Source organism: Pezoporus flaviventris, unplaced genomic scaffold (assembly GCF_033815535.1).
Source record: "Pezoporus flaviventris isolate CSIRO_AGI_PZ_B2104156 unplaced genomic scaffold, CSIRO_AGI_Pfla_v1 ptg000041l, whole genome shotgun sequence".
In the NCBI taxonomy this organism is placed as follows: domain Eukaryota; kingdom Metazoa; phylum Chordata; class Aves; order Psittaciformes; family Psittacidae; genus Pezoporus; species Pezoporus flaviventris.
In genome coordinates, this window is record NW_026892589.1 from 4,851,630 (window position 1) to 4,868,584 (window position 16,955).

Here is a 16,955-nt window from a genome sequence, read left to right on the forward strand (position 1 = left end):
AGCAGAACTATGCATATGGTGATAAATAAATACTGTGATGTCACCTTCTTTGGTGAATAATCCATTAGCTGCAAATCTGGATTCCTTGGGGAGAATAGGGTGTTTCAGTATGGTTGAGATCACATGGGTGTCTGAAGTGATTTAAAAGCAATTCCTCATAAAAGAGAATAAAACTTCAATTCTAAGTAGTTGACTGGCAGTTTTGTTGAAATTATTCTTAGTGGTGTTGTAAAACACAGCTGTAGGGGTTTTGTTATATACTTATCATTGTTTAAAATTACTTGGCCATGTTGATTTCCCTTTTAACTTTTTTAGTCTTTTGCATGAATGAGAGAGGCTTATCTCTTGAATATTATGAGGTCCAAGACTGTTCCAGCATTATCAAATATTAGAATGTGAGAGCTTTCTTTTGTCTTGAAATTTGGAAATTTAAATAATAGTAAATAAATAGGAAAATCTTTTGGCATCTTAAATTACAGTCTAGCATACTAAGTGCTGTCTAAACTAATGAGTTGGTTAACAATACTTAGCCAATACAAAAGAGCTGTGTGATTTCTTATTCCTTGTCTTTAGTGTTTGGTACATTAGAAAGCAAGATTACTATTGACTAGAAGGACATCTATACAGTTCAGAATGTCTCATTAGTGGCACGAGTCTCCTGATGCTAAAGCTAAGATGAAACAAAGTTGAAATTCTGAAACTCCCTCAGGAGTTGCTTTATAATTGCTACTATGCTTAATATTAGCACTGTAACAGTTCCCCACTCCATTAGTTCCTTGTCTGTTGAGTTAATCCTGCTCTTTCTATCCATATATACAATTATCTTTGAAGAAAACAGAACTATTGTCTTACACAGAATTCAGGTACCACTGGATTTATTAAGAAGCAGTTTCTGATCACAGGAATCTATACGGCCACTAAAACCAGTATGTCCTTTTAAAACTAGGGCCTTACATATAGTTAAATTACTCCAACCCCACCTTCCCAATCTGTAAAAGAAGGGAAGGAAGGGAACTGTTGAGAGCCTGTTGCTATGGCCACAGCAGCAGGCTGAGCTGTTTGTGTGGCTGGAATCCTGCTGCATCAGCTGCTGCACGGTGAGTCCTTCCTTATACTTGGCCACATGATGAATGTTCTTAGAAACATTCTTTCGAATGCCAGCAAGAAATTGGTATGCTATTAAGGGTCCCCTCCCCCAACAACCCACGAGGTATCATTGCATAACCAAATTGATACATCTCAAGTGAGTTATCTAAATGCATTTGTGATTTTCATATGAACATTATTCTTTTTCCAAGTTAGCCTATCTACTGATTCCATTCTTTCTGAGCTGATCTTGGATGAAAGTTCGATGCTGTGCCAAGAAAAGTGACAGCTTCATCTTTCCTCCCTTCTTCTGACCAAACGAAATCTGGTATCCCTAACATTTATTAATGTCCTTTGTGCAGGTGTATTTCAAATGATGATGAGCAAGATTTTTAAATTAAACTCTGCAAAATCCTTTGAAGGCTAAACTGCAAGCACTTACGTTGAATTAATTATCTGCTCTCCCACGGAATTACAGTTCATGCCTTGTAGTTTCAGAAAGCCACTGTTTGTTACTACAGCTATGCGCCCTGAAGTGGTCCCTTTTACATAAGAAACAGGTTTTATTTAACACAAACCAGTTGTACTGCAGTGAGAAAAGATTATAAGCCTGTAAGAACTGTTATTTTTCAATCAAGTCTTCCCTGTATTGAAGCAATTCCTGAAAACTATGTTTCTCTTTATGTATTTCCTGTCTAGTAGAGTTGACTTGAATTTGGAGGATGAAGTCCAACCGAATGCATTTAGTCCCCCCAGTAAGCAGGGACAGAATACTCTCCTGATTTCCCAAGGTTAAGTATTCTTTATCCCTCTGGTCACAGTATGTAGTACCTGCCACATTGTTTCCCTCCTGCTAATAGTATTTTAATTTAATGTACAGTTGTCATCTGCTAAAATTAGGAATTGTTATAAGGATTTCTTTTAAAGATGAATGTGGCCTCATGTTGCCATTCAGTGCTGATATATTAATGATAAAGTGTTATCTTATAATACCTATCTTATTATTTCAGCCAAACATTGAGTCCATGCTTAAAGAGTTCCTATGCTGAGGGGAAATAAGAACCATAGCTGGTATGAAATATGCAAAGAATCTAATTAGATCCATATGGAGGTTTTGGTTGAAGAATTGAGGCAATTTTAATCTTCTCTTTGCATAGGAACCTTAGTCATACAGTAGATCAAACAATCCTTGTAAGGGAGTCAGCAATTTTTTTCCATGCCTGGTGTTAGCCACATATTTTGCTTTTAATTTCAGGAAAACTATCATAGTTATTTTAAGCAAATATAAAATAAGTTTTCCTCATTTTTAACGAATGTCTAATTAAAAGCTAGCAATAAAACCACTGCTTCACACATGTAAGGGATCTAAAAGACTTCACTCTGACTTGCTGGTGGCATCCTCCCAAAGGTGGTTTTACAAACATAGCTGTGGGAAGGCTTTACTGCTTTGTAATCCAAGCTATCCCTTCTCTTATGCCAGGACATCCCTGTGCTTGACAAACTCTTTGAATTAATCTTCTTATCTATTTTTTCCTTGCTGATAGGACTTTTGCAAAGTAGGCATCACATGATTTATCCCAACAGCTGTTCTCTCCTGTTTTCAATGGTACACACCTGAGGCCTCTTTGCAGTTCAAAGAGCACTTCCATGCAGAGGTCAGGATGGCTTGTCAGCAGAGCACTGGGTAAGATTGTAAGAGATTATCTCTCTCCAAGAACTGTTACTAATACTGATTTAATTGCTGAAGTAAGGCTAGAAAGCTTAACTGTTAGAAATTATCACTATTCATTTAAAATAAATAGCTGTATTTTTTAGTGATAAATGTTTCTGTGTTCCAGTGTGCAGGATCTTTCATAAAGTGGAGCTCCTATGAATACTGACAATTAACTCACTATTCTTTCAAATCTAGAATTTTTGATTACTACAAAATTTGTCATGAACTTCTTATTCACTTCACTGGGGGGGGGGGGGGTAGGGGGAAAAGGCCAAAATATGTCTCCCTGAGAGACATCAGTGAGCTTATTGCTTTTTAGAAGCAAGCATAGTCACTGTCATAGTTTACACTGTCATATAAATTTGGTATAAGCGTCCACACAATTTTGCTAACAAGACACACTTTAGTAAATTGAGCCATTTCCCTCTCTGTAAGCAGTGTAAACCAGCTCTCCAGTTCATTTATTCTGATATCAGAGCTTTACATTTTGGCTTTGTGAATATAGAATCACTTGCCTGTCATTGCTCTCTAGGTATTATTATTCGGTCACGTTTTTGGTGGAGCCAGGGTAGGAGGGACAGACAACTATGAGTATTTTGTACAGTAACTGTAAAGCTTGACAGCAATAGCCATTATCTTAATTTTCCATTATCCCAATTCCTTTGTCATTTGGAAAGGTAGTCTGATAAATTCAGTAGCTAATGGATGTATTTTAAGACTCTCTTGATATTCCATCAGTGTGTTAAATTGCCTAATCCAGGGAGCTTTTTTCCCCCAGTATGAATTAATGGAACACACACCTCTAAACCATCAGTCACTTTTTTGCTTTTCCCTTAAGGCTGTTGATTTTATTCAGTATTTCATCAGTAACAGTTAATCAGGCACAGACATGTCAGCTGTGGCCACCCAGTTAATATTGAGTGGCACGCAATATTAGTCATGTAACTTACCAGTCAAGGTTTGGACTATTTAGAATAGGTAACTTGGAATCAGTATCACATAGAAGCCAAATATAACCAGAAATAGTGTTCAGTAAAATAACTGATCTGTTTAAAAAAGCCATTCCTTTATACAAAAGAACATTAACCCTCTTAAGCCATTTTTGTCGCATGTGCACAGGAGATGTCAATCCAAGTTTATGCCAACAAATATATTCATTTAACCACCTTATCTCTTAAAAGATACACTACACTTCAATTTGAAGAATGCAGCTGAGTCACCTAAAGCCCATCTGCTATATTCTGTGGGAGGACCCAGAGCAAAGCAGATTATTTGCATGAAGCCAACTTCAGATTAATATTATTCTACATAGTCAGAAAATGCATTGGCTCAAACCACGTGTTTTTTTTTTTTCCCCAGAGACAAATTCTGTAGTGGGTATTTTATTATCAGCAATTTCTTGTTTCTGCACTTAGGACTTGAATTGTACTATTAAAGTCAATGAAAAATTTGTGATTAATTTTAATGAAAAGGATGTAGATACTTTATGGTCTTATTTATAAATGTATATACTTGCAGTCAAAGCAATTTGAATAGAATAGAATTTAGGTCCCAATGATTATATTTAAGAAAAAATATGCAGACTAAGAAACTGACTATTTCAGCTCCAGAGGGGTTTGGCTTTTTTGGTGAACACCTTTTTCTTTCTTATACTTTAAGACCAATTCTACAGCACAGCGTCATTTAGGTAAATTGGAGTCACAGGTAAATGTGCTCATTGCTTGCAATTTAAGGATTGAAATCAGAATTTTTAGAGAGACAATGTTGAAATCGCTACTAAAAATGTGTAATCTTTTCAAATATTTGTAACAGTCTGGATAGGTAGGAGACCACATGTATGTTGGGAAAACCAGCCTTATCCACAGGTACAGTGTATCTCAGCAGATAGTTTGGTTCTGCTTTATCTCAAATAAATGTTATAATGTTTCTATTCCTGTCCATTCCGGGTACTAGCTCATGGTTCTCTTTTGAACCATGATTTTGTTATTAAATAAAAACCAAAACAAAGTCTAGGGTATGCGACAGGCTTGATATGCCAGCACAGAAAGCCAAGCTCTGGCACTTCAATCAAAATATGCTATATTTTGAACTATTTTTATCCAGTCAAATATGGTACAGTGTTTTCTTAAGAAATCCATTCTAAAGGCTAAACGATTAGAAGGTACGAAAAGAAATAAGTAAGAATCTTCCCAGTTTCTGAGTCTTGGCTTCATGTTTTCTCTTTACTTAAAGGGTGGTTCATGAAAATATTTTTAAGTCATTGTTGTGAGTGTGCCTGAACTCATTTCTACACCTGCAAGGCTGTAGAGGAAGCTGGAGTCTTTCTGTAGTTTATGAAATAAGACAGATAAAATTCAGAATGCTTTGAAGAATAATCATTTGATTCTTTACTGGATGTTAAAACCAGCTCTTACTGTTTCTGTATTTAAGTCCAGTGAACAGATCACTGAATTTCTGTATGTTATAATCATCATGACAACTTTCTATGTTTGTGTTTTATTATTATTATTATTTCTGCCATGTTTTTACCTAGATATGGTAAGTTTTTAATTTCATTGATTAATCATTTGAGTAATTATTCACTAGACGTGTATGCTTTCTAGTTTGTTACCCAGTATCTCCTTTCTTAAAATCAGTTTCTTGGTGTCTTTATATATGCTTTTGCAATATTTAGCAAATCCACAGTTAGTTAATTCTTTTCTTTATAATTTACCCAAGAGAGTGTTAGTTTTGCCCTTATTTGTAGCTGGGTGTTACTAGTATTTCATCATTGGTTTTAATTGCAGATTTTAGAAAGATAAGTTTGCCTGAGGCTACAAGGCTACCAATGAAGTGGATTTTGAAATGGAACGTTTTGAAATAATCGGAGTATCATCTGCTGTCCAGATGTAAGTTGACACAGCATGGTCAAGCATTGCACAAAGTACAATCTCAGCAGAGCCTGAACTGCTGCAGGATCTAGTGGAATGAAGATTTTTTTTTTTTTTTTTTAATAGTATAATTGCACAAAGAATAATGTGATCTGAAAACCAGGTTCTGTACCTGGTTTTTACTTGCAGTTTTAGTAAAAAAGTTTACTCTCTTGAATTTCTTATCTGTAAAAAATGAAATGTCATTTGTCAATTAAAATCTTGGATGTCATGCACCATTTCAGAGTGGTTCTGCCTATTTTATTCAAATTCCTTGAAGCAAAAGTGGAAGCTTTTCCACAGACTTTGTCCACTGTTACACCATTCTGTCATTTGAGTTTAGTAGGTACAATGAGCACAGAACTTGACTTTACCGGGAATTTAACTCTTGCAGTCACTGAAATTAATGGTAAGGTGTTCAGTGATTTCAGCATCTCTTTCTTAGGGACTAATTATTTTTCCCCAAGTCATAGAAAGACTGGATTTTTACTAGAATGTGGATTTAAAATCTTTGATTTTCAGCTTTGTTTATCAGACTAGTGGGAATCCTGTCCTTCTCTCACCTGCTTGGCTCTGCTGAAGGATGTCCTTTGCTATTTCCGGTGGCTAGCAGTAATGTTCTGTAGAGGGCATTTCTGAATCATCTATGCTGTACTGTGACCTAGAGCAGAAATAAAATGCTTTGCAGGAAATATTTTAGTGCATGTGTTTACTTAGGAGCACATATTTTTCTGAGATCATTAATGTAGATAGATGCTAATGGGATTTATTGAAACATACTTAGTAATCCAGGTTGGACAGGGCTTGGAGCAACCTGGTCTACTGGAAGGTGACCCTGCCTGTGACAGGGGGTTGGAACTAAGTGAGCTTTAAGATCCCTTCCAATGCTAACCATTCTATGAAACCATTTCCAACTGATTTCAGTGTCACAGTGTTTCTGAAAATTCTAGCAGGCACTATCTTTTTGGAACTTGAGTCCCTCTAAAGATCTAGACTGATGTATCAGTATTTTGCAAGCTGAAGGAATAAGGTCTATGAGCTATTAAATGTCAGGTTGTGTTATCTGCAGAATCTTCAGTGGCTGGGTAGAACATTTTCATACGATAAGCACTAGTGCCCCCTCTTGCTGAGAGATCTCTGTACAAGATAAACTTGCAAGTGTTGATGACTGGCAGCACTAGTCTGTAACAAAATCCCAAGCCTCTGTAGTGCCATTAGTAGCTGAGAAGACTGCATGTCATATTCATCAATAGAAGCGCACTGTTTGTTTTCCTTAAGGGTGTCATTGGTACCTGGTGGACTGAGGTATAGGTCTCTAATTTCTAGTGTATGGACAGATGTCATATCTAGCAAATGCAGGATTCTAAGATTCTATGAGCTAATAGATGATCTAGGTGGTATTAGCACAGAAAATTCTCAAAATTAGATTGCCCTAGAAATACATACAAATTACATAGATGAGGAAAAGGTTTTTAAGAAAAGGGTATTACCATACAGAATACAAATATTTGAACTGTATCTCCAAAATGACAAATACATATGTAAAAAAGAGGTAAAAATAGAGTTCAAATGTCTTCATTAAATAATAGAGCTTTACTGTATTTTTATCAGTAGTTAATTAATAACATTTTCCAGATGGTAGCACTTCTCTGGTACCACATTCTTCTCCAACCTGTACCAGTCTGCTGCATGTTTACTCAGGTTACACTGGATTTCATTAACCTGAAATTTTTTTTTTCCCTTTATTGCACAGATGGGACACAGCAGGTCAGGAGAAGTTCAAGTGCATTGCATCTGTTTACTACCAAGGAGCAGTGGGTGAGAACAATACTACTTTGATCCTGGCTGTGACAAGAGGTTGTAATTTATACAGAAACATATATGCGTATGTGCTCCTTGGGAGGGTGCCTGTAGACACAGTGGGGTGGAATGGATTGTCCTTTATTGGAGAGAAGGGACTAAAAGGTTTGTGAATTGATATGTTGTTGGACCTGCAAGCTCTGAATGTTCTGATGTTCAGTTATAAAAATTTCACTTGTGTCTAGGGGAAAAGAATTTGGGTTTGGGTAAGATTATTGCTGAAGACAGAATATAGAATACTTCTGGCATTCCCTTTGGTAAGAGGTTAATTCCTGCAGAAATTAAGTGGTCCCTTTATAAAATAAAAGATAAAAGGAACAATAGCACTATAGACTGCAGTCAAAGACTAAACAAGGTGGAAGACTGATAATGCAGTCTTACTGGGTGCTGGAGAAGGAAGAGGAAGGAGCAAATGAGTAGTCTTCCACCTACTCTGTGTTGAATCTGCTCTTGCACCCTATATGTAAGCATCCTCTCTGTTTAACACAATGAGTTGGAAAGAATTCTGACACACTTTCTAACTTACTTTTTCTCTGTTCTTGTCATTTACTGCATTTATAATAACAGTGTTTGATCTGGCTGATATCCAGACTTTGGATCACATCAAATAAGTTTCTATATTTTGGCTTAGGCTTTAGAGCTTTTGCAGCAGGTTTAAACACCTTGGATAGTCTGTAGTTGCTAAGAACTAGCTGGATCATGAGTGTATTTTCTAATGAAATAAGAAATGAAGAATGACAGTCACTTGTTTAGATTACATAGCATGGGATTTTTGTAGAGAAAATGTAGAGCATAAATTTAAACTACTTACCCTTGCCTTCCCTTATGGTCAGTGGAGAATAAGATAAATAGTGAAATGGACGAGATAGATATATACATCAGATGCATAATGTCTCAAGAGCCTGTCTTTAGATAAACTGCTAGCCCAGAATTTTCTTTCTTTAGTTTCTGTAGTGATTCTTTTGGGAGATAGGCTGTCAAAAAGAGGAGAGAAAATCAAAACCTCAAAGTATATGTAGGTCTAGCTGAACTCATTGGTTCAGGCACTTGTAATGGCTTGCTTACACAATAATTGTTTTAAGTAAAATTGTTCTGCTTTTAATGCAGGCTGCAAACCCCAACTTGGCTCTATGATCCCTATTGTTGTCACCAGCTCAGAGCCTATATCTTTCTAACACACTGTTGTGACTGCAAGGTAGGTACATATTTCTTTACAACTTGTACTCTGTCTGATTTGAATATGTAACTATTTTCTGAGACTACTGCTGTTGTACTTACCTCATTTGCATATGACTTTGTAAAATAATATATATATTAGTGTCTCTGCTTGGCTGAAAATAATTGAAGCCTGTGATCCTGATTTCCCACACACGCACATACTCTCTTCCCTCTTTGATTTGTGTCGGATGACTCAAGAGGAACTTGATTGCCAGAGTAACAGAAATATAAAAGCTTAGGAGACAAGAATCATGCAGCCTTCACAGGGAGCTGTTTTATAACGGTGAATAGATTATTTCACTCTTCTTTATTCCTGTTCATATCTAATGTGCTATGTTGTTCATATCTTTTCCTCTGCTTCTTGTTCTTTTTATTCCTTATCTAAACCAAAGTTTGCCTTCTCCCCTATATTGATAAATAACCTCTCTGAGTGCTGAAATCATTGTTGAATTTATGCTCTGTGGTGGGCATGTTTGAACTTTTCATTAATGGAAGGAATATATTCAAAGGAGTTGGAATAGCTCCTGGTCTATTTCTGCCTAGAAAAGGCTTTTGATTATCTCACATAGGTTAATCCTCTCACTTTTCTTGTGACCTTGTTATCAGTCACTTTCTCCTGTATTCCTCAGTCCCTCTGACTGATTCCCTCATTACTCTTTTGTATTTCAGACAGTGGCTAGATGATGCACTGAGGGAGAATGAGCCACATTCCAGCTTCATCTTTCTAGTTGGAACAAAAAAAAAAAAAAAAAAAAAAAGATTTGCTGGTAAGTAAATTTAATGCAGATAAGGAAATCAGGTTTCCTGTAGTTCCTCAACTGATTTCCCGTACAAGTTGTACACCTGTACACCGTGTTTTTGAGATAAAGACCTTCAGGGACAAAATAAACAGAAAGAAAGCTCACAGGTAACTAGAATAGCACTTGGAACTAATTTAAGAAGATGCTTTCTAAAAAAAAACCCTAAGAAGTAGTTACTGAAATATCCCTATTTCAGTTCTTTGCATAACATTTTTCAAGCACATACAAACAACTGAAAAGGCAGAAAAAAGCTGGGAGTACCTAATGATCTTGAAGGCTGTTTTTTTTAGGTACAGTGCATTCATTATTCAGGAAGAGGGAAGAATTCTGAGTTGAATACGACATCATTTTCAGAAGAAGGGGTTATAATGCACTCACCCTATACCATTCTGAGTCTTGTGTTTGTCTTCCTGCTTTGTCTTTCTGTAGCTATCAATGCTGAATTCCTAAAGATTTCAAAGCAAACTTCCTTCTTCTGCTGTTTATTTTGATTTTTTTTTTATTCCCCACCCCCAGCTGTCATAGTATCACTTACGCAGTTTGTTTCTTACCCTTCACTGAAATAAATCCCAGAAAACCACGTGTCTGTCTGGATTTTTCTGGTACTTTGTGTTGCTTATGCTGCTTTTTCTGAGTTGCAGTGAAAGCTAAATGTGGCAGACCTCTGAAGGTCTGGCAATCTTAAACAGATCTGAGGTCTTGTCTGAGCTATAATTCCTTAAATGTATGTTAGTTTCTGGTTTTAGAAGACGGTACTTTCCATTGAAAGGGAGACAAGAGCAAAGCAAAGGATTGTGGGTTCTGTGTATTACTTCAGTATGAAGCCAGTATCTTCCCAACAGATTCGCTTCATGTTTCATCTTGATGTCACATTATCCTTCCCAAATCTTCAGAATTCTTTTCAGTTGTGCAGGAGTTCCCCATTGTAAGACAAAGTACAGAATACTGTGCAAAGATGAGTTGTCCATCACAGATGGGCTAGAAATTGAAAGTGAGGAGCAAGATACTAATATGGTTGATCGCAGAGAACAAATGAGGGGGGAAACAGAACTAAAAATAAAGTTCAAGAAAGCAAAATCTATTGAAGGGGCAAGAAATTTTAGTCTTCAGAAGAGATAAAAAGTGCAAAAAATAAAAATGGGGGAAGGCCATTGCATTACAATGGAGTAAAAATAGATGGAGTAAAAAAAAGGATCTAAGATAGAGACAAGAAAGATTAAACCCAAAGAACTGTTGTGATTAGCTCGTCCTGAATTTTTTCTGCTGGGAATGTTGGTGTCACAAGAATTTAAAGACCAGTAGCTTGGCTGTCATCTTTATAGCTCCCTACCACGCTATATAGTTAGATCCAATGGTCACACTTGGTAACTGTTGTGTGGGAGGTGAATGCAGACTTGCATTTTAAAAGCGATACCATGTCTGACTACACAAGTTATAGGGCAAGGCCAGTAAGGCCCCACAACAGTAACCATGCTGCCTTGCAGAATGCCCAGCAGGCTTTAGAGGCTTTGCCAGAGCTCAGTATGGAGCAGTGATCTGCTCATAAATATGCTTGTTATGCTGGTTCATGTATTGATGTGCAGTTTTAATACCACATAATTTCTGCCCTGTTTTCTAGGGGAGATTGTCAAAGAATTCCTTTCCCAAGTTTCTACCTTGGCCTTTGAACAGTCCATGATAACGTAGCTGGAGAAAATTTCTGGGCACATCGCCCAAATTGGGTCAGGAAACCTCATCAGTATGTTGAGTTTTGCTTTTTGTGTGTATTTCCCTCATGTACAGTCTGAAAGATTGGGAAGGTTTTTCAAGCATTACAGCCTGTTTCAGACACCTCAAGCATATTCATGTCATTATCTACACGAGTTTTAGCAGATAGGCGTGACTGGGGCTGCATTCAGCTTTTGTTACCCTTTATAATGGATGGTATAATTTCTTGTGAATTAATTGTATAAATTCTCTGTTTCTACAGAAGTGGAAAAAACCATGATGGAAATCCCAGAACACAACTATCAAGTAAGCCCGAGCTGTTGCTGACTGTCAAGTGTTTCTGCAAGCACCATGCAGTCTAGCATACTGTTCCAGAGTTTGAGAATTCCAGGTTGAGAGAAACACAACACAATAAAGAATCATAACTAGTTTATTAATACAGGGGAAAATATAGAGGTAACAAAAGATACAGTAAAGGATATCTCTGATGTTTGGTTATCTTACCAACCCCAAGGACCATGTAATGACGATCAGGAAACCAGCTCCGAGAAACATCATCACAGTGCTAGGTGGCAGGCTTCAACCTTAGCGGGCATCCCCACGGTGCCAACATTGACCTGGGTGGTATGAGGTTCTGCCCCCTTGCATTGCCTGAGGCTTGGGCTTTTATATTAGCAAAAATGCACACTCATTCCAACATAGGGGGCCAGCCTACATCAGAAGAAGCGGCCAGCTATATCTAGAAAGGTCTCCAAGGGTCAGGAGTTTTCCAGGGCTGAGCCAAAGTGGGGCCTTCTGGGGAGGAGCTACCACGGACAAACAGTACTTTTCTATTTTTGTCTGTTCCACCACGGACCATTATCTAGTGTCACTGACACACATACCTACAACACCTGCAACAAGGAAAGTTCTCAAAGCAGTAACAGAAAGTTTTATTTTTGGAAATGAAGGAGGAAAACTCCAAACTTTCTTTCTGAGAGTTTCTTTGCTGCTACAGGCTCACTTGTGCAGGATGGTGCAGTCTTACGTAAACCTTTCTCACTGAGTGGAAACGAAACGTCCTTGTCTTAATGTAAGAAGACGTTGCCAGTGCCATGTAGCTCACCTGTCTGCCAGAAACACTTGTAGTGAAAAATACATAATTTTAGTGCATTATTCTTTGATAATTCTCTACAACTTTTAGATAGTGAGGTTGTATTGTCAAGGGAGCAGAAAACAAATGGCAGTTCAGAATAAAGGGTGCTAGCTATATGGTTTTGTCTTTCAAGATCATAGTATAAAATAACTCTGACTTGCTTTTATGCATTTCAAATATTCTACAACTGTTCCAAAATAAATCTGTTTTAATTACAGGTGTGGAAGTACACAAATGCAGCAGCATAATTTTTGCTGTGGTTTCTCCATCCAGGAAAAATCTGTATTATTTTTCATTTTCCACTTGAGATTCAGAGCCCAGTGTTTAAATATTTCCAAGCCTCAGAGAAGCCCAGATAGAAACTTTGTTGTTTTATCCAAGCTATCTAATATATTGAAAATGTTACCAGATAAGAATGCTATTCTTTTCCACTCTCGAATAAGAGAGAATTATAACATAGGTGCATAGCATGGAAGACATGAAATCCAGTTTTTCTATCTTCAGAAGAAGATGCAGACTCCTTCTCTGGATTGATCTTCATTAATATTATCTATGCTGCAGTTCTATTGTGTTGCTAAGAGTAATGACTTTCATTTTGTTCTAACTGTAACTTTTGTTTCTAGTAATGTAACATGATTCTGGAACCATACATGGTGTCTGTCATGGACTTGTTCATCCCTGTCTGAGGTAGGAACTCTTAAGCTGGTAAGGTTAGTTTTGATACTGCTGCTGAATTCCTAGTCACTCTTTCTGTTTTTACTGGACAAGATAATTTGATCACTACATGCTGGAAGCAATTTGCTCCACTGCTCAATAAAAGCAGCTATGTAGAGAAATGGTTTTGCCATTTTGTGAAAAGACTTAGAGGTGTGTGTGGGTTTAGAGGGATGGGAAAAGATGGAGTTCTCTAAAGTAGGCACATGCTTGTTAAGCCATAAGGCACTTGCTTTTTGAAGATGTCGTTACTGACTGCTTCTGGTACAGCCTGCTGTCTGGACATGTTGTTGTGAATTAGTGTGCTGGCTGGATCAAAAACCACTGCACTGGTTTTGCCTTTTTAAATATCCTTTGACATAATCTTGTGCAATTAGTATTTAGAAGTTACAGGCATTGTTTAATGAAGAAAGATTAGCTCTGGGTATCACTGAATTTCATCGAAGTAAAGCAGCTTTAATAATGCTCTTCTGCTCTTTGGGACACAATGACTGATGCCAAAAGATATTTCTGCTTTAAAAGTCATCCCTGCTGACAGATGACATTGCCAGAAATATAAATGACAAATAATGTTGTCAGTATTTGTGAAATTGTATTAGTATGATTGATTATGATAACTAGGTTTAAGATTCAGAAGTACAAAAGAAGTGGAAGGGAGATAGATACACTTGTCTTAATTTCCCTCTTATTTTTGCAGCAGCTCACTGAATTTGAATATTCAGTTCTGGGTATCTATTCAGTGATATTTTTATAATATGGATAAGATACTGTAAATCTTTATCTTGCTCTAAACCAGACACATTTGTGGTCCTTAAATTACTGTCAGCACTCATTTGAAAGAATTACCAAAGAAATCAAAGTGAGACAACAGAAAGACTGTTTCTCTAGAAGCTGCTTATAACTCCATACCTCTAAGATTCAAATCCAGTACTATATGCTCTGCTGGCATAAAAACACTGGAAAGAAAGAAGAAAACTTAGGGACAGTTACATTTTCTTAAGACAGTCATTACAGAAATAACAGTACCTGGGAAACTGATGATGACAGGACCTTTCAGATTTGAGCTGCTGAGAAAATCAAGACATTTATTAATAAATCTATGCATCAAACAGAAAATATTGTAAATTCTCTGCTGGTTTCCCCCTCCCCCAGTTGTTTGATGAGAAATAGGAAAAGTAGAGAACAGGAGACTTAAAACTTTTTATTGCTTTTATTTTCTTATGATGTAAGTTAGAGGAGCTTTATGGAACATCACAGAATTGTGAGGCTTGGAAGGGGCCTGTGGAGATGAATAGAGATCTAGGAACTCTGTGTCTCTTTTTATTCACTTTGGCAATTGTGCCAGTTCTGTTGGCAAAGACAGAAATGTAGCATTTGGTGGAGAAAATGAGTATGTGAGTATGTATGGAGCTATTTATCCGAATGTGTAATGTTTTGACCTTATGATGATCTATGTCTTTGTTCATCTCCCAAATCTGTTTCACAAGGATAATGAATATACACTCTACTTGTACCACGTGTTACACTGAGTGGGCAGCATAGCCTTCATGTTGACTGAGTTTGAATGAGAGTAGAACAGCTGGTTCACTGTGCTGCAGCAAATCTTGTCCAGGCTAGGTGCTAGGTTTCTGTGCAGATGTGTTAGTGTTTACAGCTACAAAATGACTCAGTATCAAGTATAAGAAACAATAGGGATTCCATTTTTAGTTCCCCCAAAAATCTCTCTCGTTTTGTTGCTGAGCTCAATTTATTATACATAATCAGAGATGCAGTCCCTTCAACAATATAATTGTATTGCTCAGAAAATCAGCTGGCACAGTTTTTTTCTAGCGATTCATTACACTGCTTGGTGTCATTACCGGTTTGTGCCTTCTGGAGCTCCAAAAACTTCACATACAAATGCAGTACTCTGTCAGTCATTAACCATCACTTAACAATGGTCTGACTCCATTTATTCTGTGATGGATGCTTTGAGACTTTTAGATTGTGTTTTTTTGGTTTGGGGGTTTTGTTGTTGGTTGGTTGGTTGGTTTTGGTGTGTGTTTTGTAGCCTCACTGAGACTTCCCCTGCAAAGAACTCAGTATTAATAGATGATCATCTAAAATGAAATCTTGGATCATGTTGTGAATGATGAATTGCTTAAGAAAGTACAAAGGAAACTAACTTTGGAAAAATAAACATAAACTGTCAAGTTCTTAGATGTTTCTATCTAGTCTATGTTTTATGTATGCATGTTAATCCATTCTATCAGCAATTTAATTGGCTTTGAGGATGCCTTAATATTGTGGGAAACAATGCTGGAACAACTGTATTAACTCTAAACACAAGTAGGCTAAACTGTGTTTTTTGTACTAGTTGAAGACCTCACAGTGGTTGTGTCAAAGTTGTAGTGCCAGCTTCCTTTTGTGAAAGTTGCAGGTGAGGAATTGGAGAAGTGAAATTTGGAGGCAGTCTGAAGCAATGCTACCGAGCAATTGTAGTAATCAGTTTCCCAAAAGAAGTACTAATGTGCTGTTTCTTGAACAATAAGTAGAAGCTAATGTGTTACTGAATTCCTGTTGAAGTAAGTATGCAGATATCTGAGCAAAACAACTGGTAATGGATCAAAAGCCATTTAAGAAAGTTACCTGATGGGCAAAATTAATTTCTTATTACAAAGGCCTTTTTAATGATGTTGTTTCTGCCTTTTGAGTGATTATTCAACCATTATATTAATATTAATATTAATATTAATATTTTTTGTTCTTACAGGTCATTTGATTCACATCTTTCTTAATCCTGTTTGTTTCCAGTTCAGGCTCATCCTGTTGTGGTATGACTGGAATCCATTCCTCATTAATAAATCTGTCCCCCTGTGTCTTTTTGGGTTTTCATTAATTAGAGGTTGGTCTGTGGAGTACAATATAATGCACTGGTGAATGAATGCTATGTATTGCATCCTCTGAGTATATGAGTTAGAATGAAGTCTTTGGCAAGTTGAAGTTATAGCAGAATCTGCATTTGGTAGTAGAGATGGTTGCTCAGTTTCTCATGTTTTTGGCCAGCAGTTTGTTCTGGCAGCAAGAGATTGCCAGTCTCTGAATTCTAAGAAGGAGAGTTCCAATTTCTCTAGGTTTATAGAATGTTATAGGTCAGATTGGACATCCCAAGACTTACCGGCCTTATCAAACTCTACCACTTTGTGCTCCAAAAATGTGGTTTCTCAATTTCAGCCACAGATTAATCAGAAATTATGTTTTGTTTTTCTTTAAAAAGACTCATCTTATGTTCTACCTTTTGGTTTTGTTTGGTTGGTTGATTTTGGTTTATTACTTACAAAATCTCTGTTTCTCTCGTGTGGGAACATGCTGAAGAAAGTTTGTAAGTGACAGCTCAAGAGATTTTAAGACTCAGCCGATTGGCTCCTCTTACCCACAAGAGGGAGCTCGATAGTCACTGTAGTACTACTTGCGATTCGACTGAGAAGGGCTTTGCAGTCTCTTGAAGGCCGGCAGAGGGTATGTGCTGGGCACTCTTCCTTGTAGCTTAGGCTCCTCATCACAGGATTCTCAGTCTCAAACCACAGATGTGTGTTTACTACTATAGTCTTAATGAAATTTTGTCTCCTATTAAAATAACACTCTGTTGAATGCATAAAGCATTCAACAGAAAATCAGTGATCCCTTTGATTCCAACTGAAATTTCTGATGTTGCAGTATCTCAGCAGATAAAGAGGGTACAGCTGTTTAATGTTCAAACTGGCACTAAGGCAAACAAATAGCAGACAATATCCATGGTGAAAAGCCAATTAATTTTATTTCTGTGAAAAACT

At 37.0% G+C, this 16,955-nt stretch overlaps 1 protein-coding gene across 1 annotated transcript; it reads left to right on the forward strand.

Moving 5' to 3' along the window:
* Positions 1-1,808: 1,808 nt before the first annotated feature.
* Positions 1,809-15,342, forward strand: RAB36 (RAB36, member RAS oncogene family). Its single transcript, XM_061465675.1, is given in 8 exon segments — positions 1,809-1,853; positions 4,460-4,504; positions 5,594-5,688; positions 7,463-7,527; positions 8,125-8,180; positions 9,461-9,554; positions 11,206-11,325; positions 11,557-15,342. Coding segments are annotated over 8 exon segments (585 nt in total). The 3' UTR covers positions 11,622-15,342.
* The last annotated feature ends 1,613 nt before the right edge of the window (positions 15,343-16,955 follow it).